This window comes from Cheilinus undulatus, linkage group 10 (assembly GCF_018320785.1).
Source record: "Cheilinus undulatus linkage group 10, ASM1832078v1, whole genome shotgun sequence".
NCBI lineage: Eukaryota > Metazoa > Chordata > Actinopteri > Labriformes > Labridae > Cheilinus > Cheilinus undulatus.
In genome coordinates, this window is record NC_054874.1 from 17,722,743 (window position 1) to 17,747,851 (window position 25,109).

Here is a 25,109-nt window from a genome sequence, read left to right on the forward strand (position 1 = left end):
GGCGGGTGGGTAGTCTGGTGTTCAGGCAAAGACCTCTAGAGGCCAGGGAGAGTAAGAACAGTAAACCACTATCCCACCACAGCAAAAAGTCATTGGTAAACAATAAATGGCGTCTACAGAGCAATCAATCACAAATCCTAAATAAATTTTAGCTGCTTATTGGAACACATTTTTGCACCACACAAGCTGTGAGATTATTCAATAACTCGTAACAGAAAGACTACAAGACTCTATTCTCAGTTGTCATTCAAAATTACCTCATTAGCTAGGCCTTAATGGGAGCTTCTCTTTTTATTTCATAGGGTAGCTGGATATTGTCAGTTAATAGTTACTCCAAAAATAACAGTGTTAACATTAACATGAATTAAGGTATCTATATGTGAACAATACATTTTAAGATACTGATACACTGAGAGCAAGAGTCTGATAGGCAGGTACAGTACTACACTGAAATAAGTATGACAACACTTTATTTTTTAATCCCTTAAACTATATTGATTTTCACTGACATTGTTTAGGGGTATTAGTATAACATGCTTAAGAATACATGGGATCCATGACAAACTATTGCATTCACGCAAGTGAGTTTTCATACCTAAAAGCAGAACATCTAGCACCTTTTCACTATGGCTTTTGATTAACTACAGTAGTCTCAGAGCATGTAATTTTCAGTCGTTAGGGCAATAACAGTAACACAATGTATGTAAGAAGATCTGGATTCAAGACCAGTTTTTTTCCTATAAAATGAAGTTAGCGCAATAAAATCTTGTAGTCATTCAGTTCTATTACAAATGTGTGCAGTACAATGCATGGCAGTTATCAGCTGAGCGTTAAGATCCAAACCCCCAGAACCCCAAGCCAACTAGAGCTAAAAATCAGTTGGGATCTGGTTGACAAGCATGCATATTGTGCACCGTTAAATAGGTCCCAACCAGATTTTGAGATATCCTCCACTATAACACACTTGTTTTACTTTTTTTTAAGTCATGCAAAAACCTCTGAAGTAGATTTGGGAGTGAATTAGGTAGGATAGAGTGTGCACCATGGCACGTTAAAAAATGGGATCACAACCGCTATGTTAAACATATGGTTTGAGTAAGAGAACAAAAGTAAAACAGTTTGAATAATACACTTGTTATGAGTTGCAGTGTACATTGCCTCTTTTCAGTGAATACTAATAACATATTTACTGATCTTTTTTTCTTGCATGCCTGTCTTTAAATGATGTAATATCTACTATTTCTGACATAACAGAATATTATAATTGATTACATTAAATTATTTATAGTCTGAGGAAAATGACCAAACTAAATTCAGATATACCCTTCCCATGGCAACCTTTCCATTTGAAATGAACTGTTCTCCTTATTTTCATATACCGAGAGGCCCTGAGTGATTTTTTTTTAACTTACAATATATGCCAGCAAATAGATATGTACACATAGGTTAATTCTCAAAGCTGTGGGTTTAACTCATTAAATGGCTTCTTTTTTTCTCTTGAAGGTGGCACACACATCAAAGACTCACATTCACTTAAGAAACAAAAGTAAAGAAAAAGGCAAGATCCCTTTACACATAAAAGCAAAGGTAACAACTGCCTGTTAGTGCTTACTGGGGCAGTTAAGAGACAAGAGTGACTCCAAAGCAAAAGTTCATTTGTTGCCCTCTTCCCTACCAGCCCAAATGTTTCCTGTTTTTTTTCCTTTTGTGAACACAAGCAGGGAACTAGAAGTCTAACAGTGTTTCTACACTACTGAACTTCCGCTGTCATTTGAACCCCATCCTGATCACTGTGGGACACTGACAGCTGGCTTAAAGTGGAGTGTCACCAGTGACTTCTACAAAGGTTTTCAACATTCTTCTGTCTTCAAACGTTTATCTAAAAGCATTCACACTGAAGCTATACATACAGTTGCTCTTTTACAACACCATTACCATGGCCTAAGACAATGACCCAGCCAAGTTACCAGGATATAACACATACCATACACAAACATAGTTAGTGCTCCAACTGTTTCCTTCAATGAATTTTCTCTAGAAGTTAAAACCAATAAATAAACCCCCTTTTTTTAAAAACAAAAACGGCATACTTTATAACAAGTGGAAATGACAAAGTGTTTTCAGGATTAGTAATAGGTTTGTGCTTGTCAAGGTCATAAGAAGGCAGATCTGAAATCTTGAACAGTATAGGCTATAGCTGTATATTGGATTTGGCTCACAAACAAAGAAATAAAAAGCCCCATCTTCCTAAAGGGGAAGAAAGTTCATTTGAAACTCGCCACTTAATGCACATATTGCTTTCTGCACAGGCCTCCAGAGCTCTATGGCGTCAGCACAGCCTTCGGACAAGGACTCCCGTCCTCAAACACAGTCGGGGTGGAACCACATGCAAATCTTTCCTCATGGCGCTTTCTGAATAAGCAAGCAGTTCTTTTAATATGTTTCTTTGACTCTTCTTTTTTCTGTAAATTTGATAAATTTGGTGGCAATGCTTGATTAAAATATTGCTAGTCTGAATCAACAGTTCATGCAAATCCTAGCATGCTGCCCTGTATCCAGTGGTTACACAATGCATTGGCTCTGTGAACAGGACAAACATACACACACACAATATGCACACGCACGTACACACTTGCCAGAGGAACAATGCTGACATGGAGGGTGGGTGTAGCACTTGTGCAGTTATGCCAAATGACCTCAAAATACGCAGTCCAATAATCCATGACTGCTTCTGAACAGATCTGTTTTCCAAAGAGGATAATTTGGGGCTGGAGTTACCCCACAGTTGCATGTCCCATCACTTGCAGTCCATAACCTCAGGCTTACAGAATCTGCATTTAACCACAGCAAGTCACGCTTTCACAATAGCATTGGCAAATCTAAAACAAATAAGGGGTAAAACTGTTGAAATGATCAATACATTATTGCAGAACATACATTATTAACAAGTCACTTTGCCCAACACCTACACAAACATGCATCTATGATGGTCAGGCGTCGCCTCCAAACACAGATACTCATGGTGAAGTAATCCTAGTATTTTTCTGCTAATTGCACAAGGTGTCCAGCCCATCATCCTCCAGACTCCCGACTCGCCTCCTCCAATGCAGGACTCCTGCTAGTCATGAACACCACAACCAAATCCACCAAATAAAAACGAAACCCTGTAAACAAAAGCAGCAAAAGATGCATCGTAGGGTAAATCTTTGGAATCTGCAACGAGGGGGCAGAGAAAGAAGTGGCTGGCAATCCCAGACCTCTGGCTTTAAGCTGCAATAGGCAGTGGGTTTCATGAGACTCGGACAGTGAAGCACAGCAGAGGTACAACAGCCTCCAGAGACGATCCTGGATTTGCTTATTATTTAGGAAGGGGCAGGAGGAGTGGGGTGGTAAGCTATATTTACTGGAGGACGCGGGTTAGGTGGCAGATGCCCCCAGTTTCTGGACAGACTCTGGAGTGTGCAGCGTTCAAGTTCAGCACTCAGAGACAGTTCTCACTCCACCTCCCGGTGAACGTCCGAGGCATCGGCTCGGCAGATTGGACAAGTGCGATTGGTCTGAAGGTCAAGCAAATGAAAACAGGAATTAATCTTCATGTATCAAGATACACATTAGAAACAATAAATTATGTATAAAAACAACTCACCTTTAACCATTTATCCACACACTTCGCATGGAATTCATGGTTACAAGGTAATACCCGAAGTAGCTGCCTACACTCAAAGTCACTAAAGCACACAACACACCTGAGGGGAGCAAAAAAGAAAACAGGGTGAGGATAATTTAAACAGAGTATGACTGGTTATACTGAAGGGGTGAAAAACAACTTACAGCGTTTGTTCAGATAGATGATTCTCTGAGTTGAACCTGTAGGACGGAAGTTGTTCTATGTCTGCTTTAGTGAGTCCGCGTGGTTTAGCCTCACCCAGCCTCTCTGCCAGATTCAGTAATGCCTACACAGAGAAAAAGAGAAAGCAACACAGGGGATTACAGGTCTATTATATTTATTTACATAGCAAGCACATTTAAACTGTGATGTGATCCATACAGACATAAATGAATCTATTTTATAACCAAGGACATAATGAGATGACAGCAGGAGAGAAATGTGTTTGTATATCTGAATTTCTGCAAATTCTTACACGAAATCTGAAGGGTTTCGATGGAAATATACCCAGTAATGTAGTACTGTTATAACTTTAAGGTATTCAAAATATTCTGATCCCAATTTACAGATTCTTAAAGAAAAATAAAATCTGTAGAAAGCACTCAAGATTTTCAGCATGTTAAGCGTTCTGGTTTCTGTTCTGCCTTCATAGTCTGAGCTTTACTGGCCAATCATCTGCAGACTTTGGTGCATACTGGTAAAAAGTTCCATGTTGACAATAATAGACAGAGAACTTAGTGAAGATTTTTCTTGTCTCTGCAAACAGATACAGTGGCTCTAAAAGTCTACACACCCCTGTTAAATGCCAGATTTTTGTCATGTCAAAAATTATGCCAAGACATATAATTTCAGAACTTTTTTCCACCTTTCATGCAATCTATAATCTGACCAGGATCATTTGGATAGAATATATTAAACATTAAGGTGAGATAAACCTGGTAACATGAATATAGACACCCCTACTGCAAAGTTTGTTAAAGCACCTCTCATTGCAACGTCTTTTTGGGTTTCAGCATAGTCCATGCTGGCTTTGCAAAATTTGCCACTTCTTGCAACAGCGCTCAAAATCTGTCAGACCTCAAGAGTTACCCCACTGTTTTTTTGTGTTGGGTTAAGGTCTGGGATTGCATCCTCTATCATCTATAGGTATGATGCTGCCACCACCATTCTACCCCCTCTGCTCTTTTTCCCCTTGTATTCTCATATTTTGGCCATGTGGTGGCAAGGTGGAAGTCTTTTTTTCTAAAAACGCATACAAGTTGGTTAAATTTAGCAAACATGTATGTCAGGTTTCACAGCAGCATATGTACCTCACCGTGCCCTTGTCTGATGAAACTCGTGATAAACTTCTTGACCATCATTCTGAAAGGTATGTTTGACACAACACTTCACATTAACAAAAAGAACACCAAACCCACAGTGAAGCACGGTTGGAAAGCATCTTGCTTTGGGGATTTTTTTGTTAAGCTGGACTGGGCTTTTAGTTCCCGTAGAAGGAATCGTGAACAGCTCCCAATGAAAGTCAGTTTCCGCACAAAAACCTTCGGGTATCTTCTAGAAAGCTGAATATAAAGATGAATTCCACCTCATAGCGTGATAATGTCTGAAAGCATTCATCAGTATCTACAAAAGAATGACCTCACCAGAGGAAGGCAAATGTTTTGGGATGGCCCCAGCCAGAGCCCAGAACTGAATCCTGCTAAAAAATCAGTGGGTTGACCTACAGACCTTGTTCTCAGTCATTACCTCCACCAAGGAGGTTTTGTGGGTTTGTTTGTTTGTTAGCAACATTACTCAAAAAGTTGTGGACGGATTTTGATGAAATTTTCAGTAAATGTCAGAAATGGCATAAGGAAGAACTGATTAGATTTTGGGAGTGATCCGGATCAACGTCTGGATCCAGAAATTTTTTTAAGGATTCTGTACAATTGGGATAGGGCTAATGGCGTAGGTCTGCACTCTCTGAGTGCTTTTCTAGTTTCTCATGCAATCTGACAAATTTTGCAAGGCCGAGATAGGTTACGCCGTTAGACTCCTACCTAAAAAGACTGACTGCTGCAATAAGAGAAAAAAGTGCATTTAACAGTTGTGCAATGAGTGTCTTTATTTATGCAACCAGGTCCTATCTTATTTTCTTATTAACTCCTCCTAAAAGATTCTGGTTGGTTTTCAGTTGAATTGTATGTTAAGGGCTACATAAAAGATGGAAAAAGTTCTGAAATTTAATATCCCGACCAAGACTTTTTTACATTACAGAAATGTGGCATTTTAATGGGGTTGTCTGGACTTTTTTCTTTTATAGAACAACTCTGCCTGCATAATAGTAGAGCCAACAATCCATGTATAATCCAACATTCAAATTTGAGCCACTTATTTACTTGACACTGTAAAAAGCTAATCAGCTGTTAGATTCCCTCAATGCCTGAAACATCAGAAAGGACTGAACCAAAATCCATTCAAAAAACAAATTGAGAAAAGTTGTTTTCCTTTACTCTTAGTGACAGACATGACAAGATCAGATTTTTAATGATCTGCAATGTGATCTAATTTTGGCCAGATTCATTTCCCTAAACTGCGAAGAAATCTCATTAAAATTTAGGAATGCCAGCTGTGGACCAGGCCCTTAATTCTACAATCAATGGGAGATGTATTCTTTTTCCAAATATAGACAATCTGTAATGTAAAAACAAAGAAACTATTTGGATCACATGTACATTAAATGGTAAATATATCTTAACAGTTAGAATTACATTTCTTTTTTTTTTACTTTTTAGGGAGTTGCAAATAGCCGTTACATGGCTGCAGTAAGCACTAAATCAGAATGTGACCTCTTTTAATAAAGGAGCTTATACTTTGAAAATATATTTTTTCTTCAACTTCAACAACAGCTTGTTCTTGAAATCATGCAAAAGTCAAATTCTTCTCATTTCAAGAAAACTAAACTAGCTGTAGTTCAGACCTTAAACTGTAGCCCTTACAACACACTCTAAAGTTTAATTATTGATAATGAATACAAAATTCCAACTGAGGTAGGTCCATTGCGTCATCTTATACTGCACAACTTATTTGTACATATGACCGATGAATTGGTTGGAAATATGGCCAGAAAGTTTCATATCTGCTCATAACAACATCACGCTGATAACCTTGTGGATCTCTATCAAAACTTAAAGCCATGGTATCTCTTGTACAGTCTACTGTTGAACAGATGAAGGATACTTCTCTAGGAGAAAGAGAAATGACAGACGTTGCATTAGACATGAATGTCACCAAAAAGGGAATGCACCTCTGATAGGTTCAGCAGAGATGGAAAGAGTACAAGAATACTGTGCTCTATTATAAGTTAAGTTACTTTGACAACTAGAAAAGCACTCAGAGAGCGCAGACCTCCGCCATTAGCCCTATCTCCCAATAGTGAAGAATCTTTAAGACACATTCCTGGATCCAGATCACTCCCAAAATCGAATTTGCCGATTACTCCCTCCCTGGTGGCGTGGAGACATGGTGAGGCAAAGCATTGGCTTCGCTACATGTGAACTTTCATGGCGGAAGCACCCATGGTCTCACCAGACGACTGAAAGTCATGGCAGAGGGTGAATATTCCTCTTTTCCTCCCAGCATTGTGAGTATTCTTGCTACAATTCACTGTCTTTCTCTCCAGCACCAAAAACATCCTGCTGGGAATGAAGTTACTCATGTCCGCCATCTCCTGGTGTAAAGTGGTAACAGCACAGACCTCCGCCGTTAGCCCTATCTCCCAGTAGTAAAGAATCCATTAAAAAATTCCTGGATCCAGACGGTGATCCGGATCACTCCCAAAATCTAATCAGTTCTTCCTTATGCCATTTCTGACATTTCCCTGAAAATTTCACGAAAATCTGTCCATGACTTTTTGAGTTATGTTGCTAACAAACTAACAGACAAAACCCACCCGATCACATAACCTCCTTGGCGGAGGTAACAATTTACACAAGTAGAAGTAAAATTACCCATCAAAAAATCTGTTCAGGTAAGAGTAAAAAGTAATTAATGTAATGTTCACTCCAAGCAGTGAGAAGTTATTTTTGATACCAGAGGGGGCTGAAAAGTAAAATATGTTTCTTTCTTCATGTGAAAAAACTACAGACATTTTAATAGCTTGCAGTGCAATTGCTAATTTGGAAGTGATGTAGAAACATTCTCTTAATATACACTTCTAAATGACTTTCAGTTTACATTAGACCATGGGTGTCAAACTCCAGGCCCGGGGGCCCATGATACAGTTGCACCAGGCCCACAAGATCATATTCTTATAACTGGCCCAGCAGTATGAGGTCTGCAGATTTACTCCAGTATGAAAATGTAAACTAAGCCTTGATTATTTAAAATATTATTAAGTCACAGATAAAAATAGTTTGACAAAAAGTCAGGGATATGGGAAAAGAAAATCATTTGTGTTTTCATTATTTACTTTCAATTTTGACATTTTATCTCATATTTTAACTTTTTGAATGAAATATTTGGGCCTTTATCTCATATTTGACCTTCTCAATTTATTATTTAGACTATTTATCTCAATTTCTTTTTGACATTTTCAATTGTATTATTTTGGCATTTTCTCTCATTTTTGAGCTGTTTAACCTGAACTTAAAATCATTTATCATCAGTGCTAAGCTATGATGTATTACTGGTTGACAGGTAATAATTAAATATTGGCCCTGTTAGGCCCTTGGGTTGGAGCTAAATTCAGAATCCGGCCCCTTCTGTGACAGAATCTGACACTCCTGCATTAACATTAAAGGTTTGGGCCTCTTCTTATTGCAATTTTTTTTCTTTTAATGCAGGGACATACAATGCCTTCCCCAAAATAAACTAGAGTAAAAGTACAATCACTGGTTTTAAACGCTTCTCAAAAAAGTACAACTCAAAAAAATCTACACATTTACAGTAGCTTGAGTAAATATAACTGGTCAATTTCCACCCTTGCATTTCTGGTTCTGCAAAGTAGATCAGACAAATTTATCATCCAACACTAAAGTACTTAAGACATCCCTGTAGACATTATGCAGAGACTGCCTGTCACCTGATGCTACCAAGGGGACCAATGAACACACAGTTGCATTTTCAATGAAGTGCACGTCTTCTGTCTAGGTTTAGAACTGTATAATAAATGAAAATAATAAAATAAACTTAATGGAGACTTTTCCAAATCTTTGGCATGGACTTTGTAGTCATCTTGTGGAAAAAAAGAAAAACAAAAAGAAAAGATTTTTCACTGCTTTTTCACTGTTTTTCAAAACTTAACACTCACCTCATAGTTCTCCATCTCCACATCGTCCACATCCAGGTCCAGACTGATGGCAGGTCCCACTGCTGTTGGTGGAACAGGAAGCATTGACCTGGGCAGATAGGGAGAAGAATCTTGTAAAGTCTTGCGTGGTAACAACAGTAAAGAATCATTTCAAACATTTGAAAAGAAGAAACATAAAATAAGGATGCACAATATTGAATTTTTTGCTGCTATCTGATATGCCGACATTTCAAAACTTATTTAGCCGATACGATCCATTCCCACCATTTTCAGTGGTAAGAAATGCCAAGTGTTTTCAGTGCAAAAAAAGGCTGAGTCAAGCAGCGCTAAGAAAGGAGAGGGGGAGTAGACCGTCTGTTATGTGCCAGGGGCCTTCATCACGTTGGGCTCCCTTGAGTGAGTGGAACTCCAGGCGACCACCTATGCCTGATAGTGCTTTTTAACATATTGCTGATATTTAAGGATAATATATAATTTATACTGCTGATATGAACAGCCAATATATCTGGCGTAAAAATAAAGAGAATTTTACAGGTATTCCGCTTTTTAAGCTAATCTTCTGATACCAATATTATACTGATAATATCAAAACCTGACACACCAGATAGACTGTTCCACAAATCCACTGAGTGGGATGCGTCTCACATCTATCTTGGCAACCGTCCATTGAAAGTGTTTGGGGAGGGCAAAACCTTTGCTAGTTATCTTAGAAGGGGATTGGACAAGTGTTCTGCCTGACTCCTTCATTATGGGCCAATCAGAATGAAGAAGAAATTTCATGTAATGGGCATGAGCAGCTCTGAAGTTAAGTCACCACGGTAACCACTATTGCTAATAGGTACAACTGGAGCTAGTACGTAAAATAAAATTAATGCTAAAGCCAGTAGGGAAAAAAGCAAAAAATCTTATCCAGTGAGAATATCTTTCAGTTGGATTCTATACTTTTAATTTAAAAAAAAGTTTTTACACTTCTAATAAAACTGCAAAGCTAATAGCTCCACCAGCAGTCATCAATACCAGCTTTTAGTACAAAACCCTGCCTTCAACTACCACAAACTCATGCTGAGCCAGTTAGCAGAAGAGCAAAACCATCTTCTCCACCAAGAAAAGCTTTCATTACAGTCTTTCTGTCTGTAATAAAGAAATGCGGTCCAGTGCTGATAAAATAAACTGCTGCTATACTATAGCTACTCTGCACAGTTGTTTCAGACTGGAGCTTTAAAAGATGGATTTGCCTGATGAAAGACATGAAATCTGGCCATTCCATCAGCAAGGTTAATAAATTGAAAGTGAAATGATTTTATCTACAGTCTATTTAAAGTGAGGTAAATAACTCTGTGAGAAGACACAGGATTAAGACGGCTATACATCACAAAGGGGTTAATTTCCTTGCAGATACTTACAAGAAGTAAGGGAGGAAGCCTGGGTAGTAAGATGGAGGGGGAGGAGGAGGGGGGAGGGGCTGCTGCAACCGGTATCTTTGTCCACTCACTCGTCGGGGCAGCATGTGTGGATATGGCTGTGGAAAAATGGAGTAATTAGTGGTATACTGTAGAACAAATGTATATAATTAAAGTGAAGCATTTTTATTAAACATCACCCTTATGTTGATATACGGATAAAAGAAACATGCATGACCAAGAAAAAGGACAAGTTGATCATTCTTGGTCAGGAAAAAGGCATGGAAATAAACGTACAACCAGGAAATGCACAAAAAAATTTAAATAATAATTTTAAAAGGAACAAAATTCCATTCTTCAGTTAAATTACATTCCCTTTGTACTGCACCAATTCTAACTGTGAATACATATAAATCTGGACAAGCATGGTGCAGTTCATGCACAACAAAGTCATAATGAGACTTCTACTTTATCTGTAAAATTAATGACTTGGGGGCTGTCTTACCACTCCAAAGGGAAGCTCCTGATGCAGAGGCTCTTGAGGAAGATACTGTAAGGGCAGAGACGGAGGCAGCGCTGGTGGGTGATGAGATGGAGGGTAAGAGAAGGTCCCTAATGGGTGCTGGTCCCCTCTTAGGTCAACTTCATTTTCCACCCTCTGTAGAGGCTGAGAAGACAGATGTACAAGAAAGGTTTCTGTTATCTCCAATAGGTGTATGCAAATTCAACCAAAGATAGCATATTTACTGTATAGTGTTTAATTAATTGAAACATGTTCAGTGTGGCATACTCACCATGCGTGGGTGCTGAGGCTGTAAAGGGACAAACTGGCTCAGAGGAGTAAGGTGCGGCGGCTGGTGGGGGGGCACAGATGGGGTTGGGTGCAATACAAAATGTTCGCTGGAGATCAGGGGTGGAAAGGCTTGATAAGACACTGGCATATGCTGCATGGTACATGCCTGTATGAGCTGGGGAGAGAAAAAAAGAGAGGAAAGGAAATATTTTTATAAATATGAATACATAAATGAAAATCATCTCTATCAAACTTAGATAAATCTTCACCTAACTAAAGCATATTTGCTTCTCATATTTGCTATTGTAATGAAAGCATGTTGTAAGCGTGTAGTGAACAGAAGCAATGCATTACATAACACCACAGCACTGCCACAACACCACACTTATTATTATTCTGAAGTCTGATTGCTTCCAAAAATAAACTAAATGAAGAATATGGTCATTTTTATGTTGCTAGACTGTTTGTGCTAACATAAAGACTAAAGCACAAACCCTAAACAGGAACAGCTGGAGCTTATCTGTTAGTCATGAACAGTGACACGTTGCATGGCTGGTATGGTGTGCTACATGGATGCCACTATGACATTTGGGCTCTTCCTTTTCAAACTCACAGGAGGAGGAAGGCAGCAGAGCAGAGAGAGCTGTCCGCTGAACATTACCGAGCATGCTGGGAGCTGCTGAGTGTTGCACCCTGGAAGGGGCTGCCCGGTGTGGATGGGAAATCCATGGGTTGTCACCGTCGTAACAGTGTATGATATTGGAACTGATCCCTGGTGCATCTTTTAGGAGAAAGAAGAGATTATTAAACCACACTGTTTTGATTGTTGAAACTTCAGCACCCATCAGACTGTTTCTGTTGTTACCTGGTCATGTAGATCCACCATGATGGGGCTCTGCTGGGGAAGATGAGCAGCAGGGTGAAGCATGCGTGGTGCTGTGCTGGTGTGGCTATATTGTCTGGACTCATCTAAAGGAACCTGTTGGTGGTGTTGGGAGAAAAGCAGATGATGGAAATTCTCATCCTGGACCAGGGAACTATGCAGAACAGGTCTGTCTCTTCTCCCCCACTGGCGTCTCACTGGTGGGCTGTAAGATCATAGAGAGAAAGAATTACTTGCTGCACATTAGCAGTGTAAGGAAATATCAATACACTGATATATCGCAATATTTTATGGCACAATACTGTATCAATATTTTAAAATGCAGTATTGATATTTTCTCAACGATTTACTTTGTTGGTGCAGTAGTTTGTGGTGTAATTACATCCCTGACCGCTAGTTGGCGGCAGGTACCGTCAGCTGGCAGCAGGCAGTTGACTGTTCCCTCTGCTCCTCTGCTTAGACCACAAGATCACTAGAGACTTCCAGTCTGAGCGAGCTGGTTGCTCGTGCCTACACAGCAGTGCAGCTTCTGCTGCATTCGTAGCGGATATATGAACTTGTTTTGGCTTCCAAAACATTTAAGACAGTACAAACTCAGACAGGAGTCCAGTCCTATGTAAGATATGCCACGCCAGAGTGAAACACTCAGACGACATGACGGACCTGACATCATAGCAATGGCTTCGCTGTTAACGTGAAAGAAGCCTGCTGATGCTACTGCTGGATTTTATTCATGCAACCATAAATACAGTCAATACTTTGTTTTGTTTGTAAAGACCTGCGCCGTGTAGTGAGTGTTAGCAATGACGGCTTCCATAATACGATTAAAACACTGGCCCATCATGTCCTCCTAACGACACGGTCCAACAGTCCTTAAAGTTGGACGTGAGGATCAGCCTGTGTCCCACAGTCTCCCTCCACTAGCACCTTGTCAAAATGTAAAGACATACAAGCTTATGGTCTTTCTGGAGACTTTCTCAGACTCTGATCTAGAAGCATTCATCTCTGCCTGAAGATCAGCAGTGGTCTTCCTTCTGTCTCTAGTACTTCAAATCTTGAGGTGTCTGACATCTGCTTCGGTTAACTTTCGTTTCCTGCCTCTTACTTGGCGCATTTTGTAAGTACCAGTCTCGGCAATTGACTCCAAAGCATACTTGACCACACTGTGAAAACACTTTATGTCTTCCCCTGTTTGTCTCAGAGACCATCCAGCATCATGAAGTGCTTTAACGCGGACTCCCTCATTTTCAGTGAGCTCTCCGCGTTTTCCCATTTTGAACAGGAATGAGGAATTTCAAACTGAATTCTCCTTTTTATACCCAAATTTGAGCCGGCTCACTGGGCTTCTCTGAGAGGTCAGAAATTAATCAAGCATAACATTCAACCACTAAAACTCATTTTTCTGTTCAGGAATGCAAGTAAATAATTATAATTTCACATATTAATCAAGAAATAATAATGTGCTTTACTATTTTTCAGTTTTTTTTGTAAATCAGTAAATTTGAAAATTCATGGATAACAATAATAATTATATTTTAGCATTAACAATATTCTTTTGGTTAAAGAGCTTCTACATATTGGTGTATTAACCATTGCAGAAACATAAAAAATGATTTTGGTAATTACTTATGCTGTTTATTTAGGGCAGCTGTGGCATAAACCTTCCTGTGGGTGGTGGTCTAATAAATTTATTAAGCACTGTATATGTGTATAAAGCAGACAGTCTGAAATGTATATATATATGTATATATTAACCCACACATATACATACAAATATATGTAAATATCGCAATATATTGCCCTGCTTACAGTATCGTAATATATCGATATCAGCACCCCTGTATCGGGATACATATAGTACTGCCAGATTCTTGCCAATACACACCCCTACTGCACATAGTTTGAAACTCTACCCCTGTAAATGCAACATATATCAGATGTATTAAAGGCATTACAGGCTTTAAAAAGAGCTTATAATTTTATTAGACTATATGAGCAACTAAATATCTACAGCCTATTTAAAGATGTTTAAATATTTAAAGCTAACATTTTTTAAAGACGTTATCATACAAGATTAATTTATAGAGCTGACACAACCAACTTGCCAGTCTCAATACCCATTTCTGCATTGCACTGTCTACCCAAACAAAATGCATTAATAACCATCTTCATTAATTGCTTTAAATTACAGCTGTACCACTGTAAGGTCTGGGCAGTTCTTGTTTAGTGAATACATTACCGTATTCATAATGTTTTACTGTTAAAAATTGTCTTTAGTACATTGAGTCAGAGTTTAGCTTTGCTGGATAGAGGCTGAGGCCTGATATGTGCAGCAATACATTTCTTTTAGGGGAGGAAAAACTATCAGAAAGTCAGACATACTAATAGTACACTTAGTGGCTAGTTTAAAATTAACATGTGTTGTTGTACTGTCTGCAATCAATTTCAAAATATGTATTATTATTTTAGACATTCATTCAGGAAAAAGAAGATTGCATTTTTCATTTTTCCCTGCAGGTAAGACCTTACAAGTCATACACTTTACTTTTATCTGACTGATGCTAAAAGCTCCCTGAGCTTAACATGATCACCCTAAAGAACAAGTTGAACTTCAAAAGAAGAAAATTCTTAAACAAGATATAGCAGAGTTTTTACCTTCTCCTGAGATGCACTGGGGCGTTGCAGGGCTCTCCAAGGAACCTCCTCGGGTTTAAGGGGGCTGTTGGTGGCAGCCTATTTACTGCTATTTCCCATGGTCGCATTGGTGACGTCGTGCAGACGAGTCACACTCTGGGAAAGGAAACGGTACAGTGGAGGCACTTGTATGTGGCCTCTGATTGTCTTAACCCTGCAAAAACACATCAATTGACAAAGTTACCCACAACCTTGCTTCATAATCTGCAAAGCTAACTATATCCTGCGTGGACCAGTGAGCATAGAGTAGGTTAATTACTGAAAGTAATGCATCAAGTATGGATACTTCTGACAGTTTTTCTACTCTTTAACAGGAAGATATAAAAAGAATGAATTATGAACACGTTGCACCAAAAAAATCACTCCTTTATGACGTTTGGAGATGGAATATGCAGTGCCCACTGCTGAAAAGTAACATCTGGCTGCTCTAAGATCTCAGCAGGACTTTAAATCTCTGTTGCATTAACGATAAAAATATATGTTTAATTCAGGATTTATGTTTGAAAAACATGACTCAATGTTATCACCGATCAGAGGGCAAGCCATTATATGTGGCCTGATGCAATTTTTAACACGTTTTAAATTAAAATAAAGACTTTCCTACTTCGTAAAGTCCCACGTTTATCGTGTCAGCCGCGCCCAGTCCTCTTCATTTCAAATTTCAATGTATTACACTGATTTATTCTAATATGTGCTAAATAACTAAACCATTAAAATCAACTGGGAATTTCTGAGTGCTTACTTAGTGGTGTAATTAATGCGGTACCAGCGGGGACACAATAAACAGGGGTCGCTGTAGCCTGCATGAACAAAACATGGAAAGCCATGTGCTCAAAAGACAAAGCAACAACAAAAGATGGGCTAGACAAGCGGGAGCGTCCGCTATCTGACAATTTAAGAGGCCATTGTAACGTTATAACATTATCTAAAATAATACAATTTAAAACCCCGCACACACCACTTTAAAAAGACAATATATTAGCGTTGGGTGTGCGTGGTTTCTTATTTTCAGGGCCAATTCGAAGTCCCTTGTCTAGCGAGAGCAGCCTACTTTAGCCAAGCTAGGCTAACGCTTTGTCCAAGTATAGCAGTGCTCACTCGCTGCAGATAACTGCTTGTAGGAGGCTATCAAGCCAGCATGCTAATACATGGTTAGAACATCTGCTCATTCATCACTGCATACATTTTCTACTCATGTAATATGTTCTCTAAATCAGACGGAGGCCAGCTTTCTTTGAACGCTGGGCGAGTTACTCAAAACACAAATCACATCTTACTTTTTTAGCTAGTTTGCTTGCTCGGTGGGAGGGAGAGATGGCAGGTGTTTCAGCCTCCGAAATGTCGCGTCCCATCAAGTTATCCTCATATGTAACCGTTTCTAACCGGCGACCACCAGCTGGTGAAAGCTCGAATATCCAGACTACTGAGAGCCTGCCGTTTCCTCCGACAGGTTTTTGACAATGTCGGACGGAGCTGCTATTCTCCTGCTAAAGCTAGCCAGCTAGCACACGCTTCCAACTGCTGCAAGGGGTACCCCTTATTCCAGGCACCGTAAAACGGCCTGTCGGTTAACGGCAGCGTCTAGCTGAGCAGGAAATACCGCTAGACGTGAGTTAAGAAAACGTTAGTAACCCAGCAGAAGAAAACATTCCTTGGCGCGTGTATGTTCCTTGAAATGCATTGTTATGCCGAAGCCCCGCCCCTTTGTCAGAGTCACCAATCAGCGTACAGCAAACACAGACATAGACGTCCAGTCTTTGATACAATGTATGAAAACAAGCAGATCCTGTTGTTGTTGTTGTTTTAAGATTGCAAATACAAAGCTCCGTATGACGTAGAATCCTATATCTAATATTTCCAACTTTTGTTTAAACACTTGCTGCATAATAAAGAGGTCATTTGTTCTGCCCTTTCCGATATAAAGTCAAAATATTAGTCAAACAGTAAGCATTTTATTTTTCAAATATTAACTGATGTACATAAACTTAACTAAAGTTTATTAATTTAATGCCTCTTTATACTTCAACTTCGTTACACAACTGAACACTTGAATTTTTAAAATAATATCCACTGTTATATTAAATTATACGAAAATAATCTAGTTGTAATCCTACCTTAGTTTATAGATTAAAAGACTGTTAACCTGTTATATATTGGGTAAAATGATTACAGTAGACACCAACACTGATGCAGACCAGAAGAATTTCTTTTAACTCTGCAAAAGGCTTTAATGAGATTATCCAGTCTGGTTAGGAGATTCTAAAGAGATGGCCTAGTAGTGATTAATGCTTTTGTTTTGAAAAGCATTATTACTTGAGAGATGTAAAAAAAAAAAAAAGTTACTTTGGATAGTTCAAGGCATTTATTTTGAAAATCCAGTCTACTAGTTGATTTAAAGAATTACTATGAAATTGACAGAGGCTTTTTTGAACCCAGTCTATGTGAGATTAAAGTGATTTCCCCTGAAACGACTAAGACTTTTAATTTGAAAATCCAGGTTACTTAAGAGATTGCAAGGAACTTCTACAGAAAACATCAAGTCTATTTAAGAGACTAAAGAAAAACAGTGAAATGCTTGAGGCTTTTATTTTGAAATCCCTCTCTACTTATATGGTAAAGCAATAACACTGAAATGACTATGCTTTCATTTAGAAAATCCAGTCTACTAAAATCTAAGGAAACGACTGAATTATCAAGGCTTCAATTTTGAAAACACAGTAAATGTCCAATTTTTCAATCTAGCACTCAAACCATTCTTTAAAAACTACATTAAAATAATTGAGGCTCTTATTTTGATAATCAATTTTATTTAAGATGCTCTCAATAAATTATTGTGAATGATTTAGGACTTCATCTTGAAATTCCAGTCTACTTAAGTGGTTGTAAGGAAACAACACTGAAATAACAAGGGCTTTAATTTAGAAAATCAAGTCTACTAAACTGATTCCAAAGAAATGACTTTGAATGATCAAGGCTTTTATTTTGATAATCCAGTAAGTGTAAATTAAAAAAAAAAAAAAAAAAAAGGCACAAAATCATTTATTTTAAAACTTTTCTGAAATGATTGAGGCTCTTTGAAAGTCAATATCACTTGAGATGCTTTCAATACACAACTGTGAATCATTATTTTATTTTGAAAATCAATAGATAGCCTTAAGAAATTGCTGTCAATGACTGTGCCTTTATTTTGAAAATCAAAATACCTAGAAGTTGTTAAAAACTGACAAGACTGAGGCTCTTTGAAAATTTAGCTTACTTAAGAGATTCTAGAGGAATAACTGGGAAATTAATGTGATTTCTATTTTCAAATCCAGTCTACTAAAGATGTCAGGAAATTCCTTTGAAATGATTAGGACTCAAAATTTTGAAAATACAGTGTGCCTGAGAGATTGAAAGGAACTCAGCAAAGATTGATGCTTTTACTTTGAAAGTCCCTGCTACTTGAAGGATTCAAAAGAATTTTAATAGAAGATCTTATGTTGTGATGTAGTGTTTTTAAAGGTGTTACTTAAGCTTAGTAAATAACTTTTTACTTATTTCCCTACTGAAAAGTCTCCATGACTGCAAACTATACATAAATCTATCTGCTTCTATTTAAGTTTGTTTTTTTTTAATCATCTTTGACCCAGCTCCGAGGCTCTACGTTGGCCCACAGTCTGTTTCTCCCCTCACTGGAGGCCACAGTGTCCTCCTGTACAGTAGACTACCCAGCCGGTTATGTAATGTTGCACTTGCATGACAAAGTGAGGAGCAGCCTTCATCAGCTCTAACACGGAATCTCACAGCTGTAGCTTTAAAGTTTTGCCAATGCAGCTCCAAACGCTTTGGTGTGCTCTGCACAGAAGGACTATCAAGCTCCAATGGGCCTAATAAGCTAGATATAAGGCCCAATTTGTTCAGTGAGAGTAAATAAATAATGTCTGTGTCTGTTTTTGAATGCTGCAAAGCTTCCGAGCAAATCTAGTCTTCTGCATGCATTCAAATCTACGCACTTACTGAAAAGCAGAACAAGGTGAGCAGCAGTGGTTTGCAACATAGAATAAATGTAAACATTACAACATCGCTCTCGGTAGCAGCAAAACAAGGAGGGGCTGGAGGTTGAGCAGGATGACAACCCTAATAACCCGTCAACCATCTCCCGTTAACACGCACCACAAATCTTCAAAATGCAACCGAGATAAAGCAAAAAGAAGAGGAGGAGTGCAGTTACCTGATTGTTAATATGCAAACATCTGATCACTGATATTTTCCTTGTAATGTTCACATCTCGTTAGGCTAAGTGCGGCATCCAATGGTCAGCTGTTCCAGTGTGGAACATTCCGTGGATTTCACCACTGCTGTGAAAAAGGTGCTAAACATTACACTCTCGTTTTATCAGCACATACTGGCCGTCAATTGCGCGGCTTTATGGTTTAGCAGTCCCCGAGGTTATTTCCACAATCGCCATTTTTTGTTTCTTGAAAAGGTAATCCAGCTTCACTGTTGTTTTGGGTTTCTGCAGTTCCCTGTTACACCCCCATTTCTGCGTATTTGCAGAGTGGAGAGCACACGCCGTGCAGCCATTTTTACCGTAATGGACAGAAAAGATGCGACATTTACACTCGAAAGTTCAGGGTAGACTGGGTAATTCAGGAGAGAGAAGAAAAGTGGAACAGTGACTTAAATGTAAATGTTAAAAAGAAAAAAAACATTTTAAACGTAGGACATGTTACCGACACTGGGTGATCTACTGCTTTTATTTACTTGTTTCGCTTTTTAGCTTTATGTGATGAAAGTAAAGTATGACCTTGCTGCGAGACTGAACTACTACGGAAGAGGATTAGGGCCACTGAAAAAAAATATTTCAGACGCATTTTTTTTTACACGTGAGAAAAAAGTCAAAATTCTGAGATTAAAGTCGAAATTCTGAGATTAAAGTGAGAACTTTGAGAGACAAAAGTCAGCACTCAGAGATTAAAGTCAGAGTTCATAGAAAAAAGTTGGAATTCTGAGATTAAAGTCAGAATTCTAAGACAAAAAAATTCAGACTTTAAAATCAGAAGACTGTAATCGTAGAATTCTGAGGTTTTTTTTTAGAATTCTGACTTTAATCTCTGAAGCTTGACTTTAATCTCAGAATCTCGACTTTTTTCACAAAATTCTGACTCTAATCTCAGAATCTCGACTTTTTTCACAGAATTCTGACTTTAATCTCTGAAGCTTGACTTTAATCTCAGAATTTTGACTTTAATCTCAGAATTTTGACTTTAATCTCAGAATTAGAAAATAACCTTGTGCATCTCAAATAAATAAATAAATAAATAAAAATCAGTGGCCCTAATCCTCTTCCATAAACTACTTTTCTCTTTTATCATAAAACTAAGTTTTAAAACAGTTAATTTCCGTTTTTCCTAAGACCTATTCTGTTATTCCAGAGGTGGATAAAGTACCAGACTATTGTATTCAAGGAAAAGTACAGTTACTCTGGTTAAAAATGCACTTGAGTAGAAGTAAAAGTACTCAAGTAAAAGTAAAAAGTAAGTCATTTAAAATGCACTCAAAGTACTGAGTTGTGAGTAGCTACTTTTGATACCTAAGGGGCTTTCAAACTGAAATATGACCTGGCCTTAATGTGCAATAAAAACAAGAAAATATGGACCTCCAACCAGATTATTTATTATAAGGGCTGACCTAACCTAAAGTATGATGCAAAAGCTGTTCAAGGAAGAAATATGGAATATTCTCTTGCTATGTGCCTGTACTGACCGTCATGTGTTGTGAAAGCCTAACAGCTGGTCGTTTTCATGTAGCTGGCAGAAAGCTTGGACCTCATGGTTGTGGCATTAGTGTTTATATTTTTACTCAGTACTTGATGCCTTTGAAAATGTGATTAAGTACAGTACTTAACGCAAAATATACTTAAGTAAAAGTAGTGATTTCAAAAATAACTAAAAAAGTAAAAGTACACCATTTTATTCTAAATATTAAATAGAAGAATACATAAAGAACCCATACCTAATGAATAAACAATGTATACAGGTTTTTAAAAAATGTTTTCATCAGTCTTCATCACACTAGAAACCGAGTGAAGAATAATTAAAGTTAGACCTAACGCACATGAAAAATCAATCTACTATAAAATGTAGTAGATTGTGATACATGCTGGTGAGTCCTGCTACAGTGCATTCAGAAAGTATCATATGATAGTGAAATGTCGCTTGAAGACTCCATGCAGTATTAATATAAATATGACCTTTTCAAAATGGACCCAAAAGCTATTTATTAAACAGCAAGAATTCTATATTAAGATATAAAAAATATGCCTTTTTATTGGTGCAACCCTGTAAATGTACACCCGATATTTCAAATAATAGCTAAAAAAATGTAATATTTTGGAACTGAGATTTTTATTTAACCTTAACCAAAATCCCCCCAAAAAGCCACAACATTTCACATCTCTGTCTTTCTTTTTTCACCTCTTTTTTGCTTTTTTTTAAATATCAGATTTGACACATGGGGCTTATTTTTTTTAGCAACTAATAATGTACTGGAGGGTATCTGAATCATTTATCAGGTTGTATACAAAAGGTTTTTAAGGAAATTATTGACCATGTTGATAAGACAGAGGTCTCACAAAACTGTATCAAAAGGCTTTAAAGGGTTAACTTAATTTATTCTGTGATATCATAGAAATATAGCTTTACATAAATACATTTAGTTTTTAAGTTATTTTTTTTATTTGATAAAACACAAGACATTGGACTAAATAAGCCAGTCTTTCGAAGTTTATCCACAGAGCAGAACCTGATCTTCTTATCTTCAATCTGTATTTCAAAACTCAAAGTACTACATTACCCATGAACCATCTATGCCTCCTGTGGTGCATTGTGGGTATTTCCAAATAAGCAATAAAGAGCTATTGAAACAGTCAGACACAGCTGAGCTGTTGACTGAGGACATGGCAGGGCTGGAGGGTTTCAAAACTGGGGTTATGTAGGCAGTTTTCCCATGATGCCAATGGGCAGATTGCTTATATGTGTTTTAGATGTGTTTAGGTGAGTTTAGATGTTACCTGTTGCACATTGATCACTGCTGGGATTCATTTTTTCATGTTTCAGATGGATCATTGGTGTTATTGATATTTAACACTTTTGTACCATGGGTGAGAGAGCACCCATGGTGCCCTGTTTGATGTCATTAATTACATCTTTTAAAGATGACACTTTTAAACAAAAAGTACTTTCATTTTAACTTATTAATGAATACAAGTTGGGCTTGATTGAAATGCCATTTATTACAAAGGAAAAGATAAGCGATTCAAAGTTTTGTTGAATCTAATTTAAAAATGCAGTTTATGTGGATTCTTTTGTTCATGTATGAAAAAAATGTGTGATTTATACAAGAATCAATCTGGCTTGATCTACTAAAATAGTTGTCTAAGTGTTTTAAGTAGATCTGGCTGGATATTTTAATCTGTGTACATGAATTATCTTATTTTTTAAGCCTCAAAAGAAAAAAGTATGAAAGATGAATTTGCCGTCCATACTTACACGGTGCATATTTCTCTTCATTTGACTGTGTGGAGGCTGAATTTAGTAATAATATCTTAACAATAAATCAGGTAGGGTTACCTAATTGATCTGACCCATGTTAAATCAGCCCTCTGATTTCTTTACATTCTTGTGATCAGCAGAGGTGGTAAAAGTACACAAATATTGTACTCAAGTAAAAGCACAGTTACTCTGATTAAAATTGACTTAACTACCCAAAACAACTACTCAGTTACTGTAATCTGAGTAAAGCAGAGTTACTTTCCACATTTGGTGACCTGTTACTAATTTTTATTTAAAAAAATACTCAGATATAAAACACTTTCATTTATACACAGTTACTACAACATGATGTGTGTATAATAGTTTATTGAATTATTAGACAGCTAACTTATCAGGACTTATTTTGCCAGCGTGCCTATGTGGAAGGACATCACCCTGAGATAAACCCTGGAAACTCTGAGTCAAGATTCTTTTTTCTAACTTATGTTTCTGTTTCCTGGCATTGCTTTTGCAGCAGTCATTTATTACATTCCCGCCCATTTATACTTCTTTATTGCTGGGTGAGGAGTGACAGTGTTGTGTTCAGCACTGTAAGCCATAAACCAAAGTCTAATTGGATAAGATATCAGGAAAATATCTCTGGGATGTCTGTCATCAATCTTGAACAGATTTAATCAAGAAGTACGAGTAATTATAGTTGTATAAGCAAGGATTTATTTATCCCCATATAAAACAATTCTATTTTCATTTTTCCAACTGTATTGATGCATAAATGTTGAATCCTTGTACATAACAAAGATGGTAGTGACTATAAAAACAGTAATATTTTTTTTATAAGATTATAGGACACACACAAACAAATGAAACAAGATCAAATTGGGTCATCCATAGTCAAATTCTTGTGTTGCTTAAAGCATGAGACCTTAACCTGAGGCCTGCCTCAGCTCCAACCTGAGTATTAGATTGACGACATTTCATTCAGTATGTTGACCACCACAGCCTTGCTTCTAAAGACAGCCTCAGATGGCTGACATCACTCAGACTGTGTACACTCTATGATACACATTTATATGAGACGATGAGTAAACACCATACCAACTAATCACTGTCTTGTGAGCATTATCATTTTTAAAATACCTGCTCATGTTAGCATTTAGCTTAAAGCCCTGCTGTCCTGAAAACCGGCCTCTTGAAGTTGCTAGCATGTAGTTGCTACATGCTATGACAAGTGTGTCCCTATTAAAACCACATTAACTACCTTCAGCCTAGTGAGCCAAACTCTCACAGGAGAGGTAAGTGCATCTCAGCACATTTTAATTCACTTTAAGGCAAAACAGCTTTTGTGAAATCAACTACGATTTTAGATTTAATGTTAAGGATATTAAAAGTACTGTTGGAACATGTAAAAGTACACTCTGTACAATTTTAACATTTTTATGTGTTTTTACTCTGATTATTTCTTTTCATAATGCCATAAGTTTAACATCCTGAGACTTGAGCTTTTGTCTGGAATGCATTTGTAGTTGCTCACACTTTTCTGGGGATCAGTAGGACCTGATACGTTTAAAAGCCCAGCCTTGTCTTTGAACAGAAAGTAGTTTTTCTTTTTTTGTTTGTTTGTTTTATCACATGGTGTCCACAAATTTACTGCAGGTAGAGAAAACAGAGCACTGGAGCAGTATCAGAGCATCTGTTGGCAAGAAGATGGAGGGCTTCAGTCGGTCAGAATGGTCTCAGTCATTCAGAGAAGTATGGTTTAGTCATTTTCTTCTTATTTGATGATGGACCACAAGGACTTGCTAAGGCCAAGCATCAACAAAATTTCCATTAAATGTTTTTCTTTCCAAAATCCACACAAATTCCCTGAAATTTCAAAGAAATTCCCTAAATATTCTGTGAAAATTCTTAAACATATGATCTAAGTATCCCATAAAAATACTCAAAAATTTCTTCAAATATTCCCAAAATGTTTTAAGGGACTTTATCGTAAAACCTAAACATTCCAATGAAAATTCTTCCCAAATTTCCATGAAAATGCAGAAAATCTTTAAAGCAAAATTTCAAAACAATTTCCCCCAAAATTGCAAATTCCCATAACAAATCTCACAAATTCTTCAAGCAAATTTCCTTTAAAATTTCTTGTAAAATTCCCCAAAATGACAAATACCTTTTACAAAATTCCATGAAACCGACAGAAATTACCCCAAACATCCAAACAAATTCCCTCAAATTTCTATGAAAATTCTTGCAAATTTCCAGAAACCACCCATCAAATTCCCCCAAAATAACAAATACATTTCCATGACGATACCAGAACGTTTTAAAAGAAAATCCCCCAAATTTAAAATTAAAATTAAAAAATGCATTTACCAAATTTGCAAATTCTAGAAAATTTCTCACCACATTCTCCCCTGAAATCTCAAAACAAATTGCCAAAAAACTACATGTACTTTAAAACTACATACACTTTTCTTAGAATTCCACAGAATGACAGAAATTCCCCCAAACATCTAAACAAATTCCCTAAAATTTCCCATTAAAATTCTTGAAAATACAAATATATCCCTGAAAGTTTAATGCAAAGACTAACAAAAATTCAAAGAAAATTCTCCCCAACAAATACTTTCCTCAAAATTCCTTGAAAATACTACAGCATTTTTTAAGCAAATTCCCACAAATTTCCATGAAAATATTTGGAAAAATTTCAAGAATCCCTCCACCCAAAAATCCCCAATTGAAATGCCAAATTTCAATGACAGTCTTTTGAAATTTTAAATTAAAAATGCGATTACCAAATTTCCACAAATTCCCATTGAGTCTCTTTAAAATATTCAGATCCCCCAAGTTTCC

General features: G+C 37.3%; 1 protein-coding gene across 3 annotated transcripts; it reads right to left on the minus strand.

The window, feature by feature from the left end:
- Positions 1–1,502: 1,502 nt before the first annotated feature.
- Positions 1,503–19,285, minus strand: rnf44 (ring finger protein 44). 3 transcript variants are annotated; one of them, XM_041797535.1, is made up of 11 exons: positions 18,938–19,285; positions 14,689–14,881; positions 12,016–12,238; positions 11,764–11,931; positions 11,152–11,325; positions 10,863–11,024; positions 10,361–10,476; positions 8,958–9,045; positions 3,832–3,953; positions 3,647–3,746; positions 1,503–3,557 (listed from the first exon to the last, which is right to left on the minus strand). In XM_041797535.1, exons 2-11 carry the CDS (start codon positions 14,793–14,795, stop codon positions 3,495–3,497), a joined length of 1,323 nt encoding a protein of 440 aa, XP_041653469.1. In that variant the 5' UTR covers positions 14,796–14,881; positions 18,938–19,285; the 3' UTR covers positions 1,503–3,494. The 3 variants fall into 3 exon arrangements, with proteins under 3 accessions (XP_041653469.1, XP_041653468.1, XP_041653470.1); XM_041797534.1 differs by lacking the exon at positions 18,938–19,285 and adding an exon at positions 16,005–16,667; XM_041797536.1 differs by lacking the exon at positions 18,938–19,285 and adding an exon at positions 16,005–16,661 and having other exon boundaries at positions 11,812–11,931.
- Between the last annotated feature and the right edge of the window lie 5,824 nt (positions 19,286–25,109).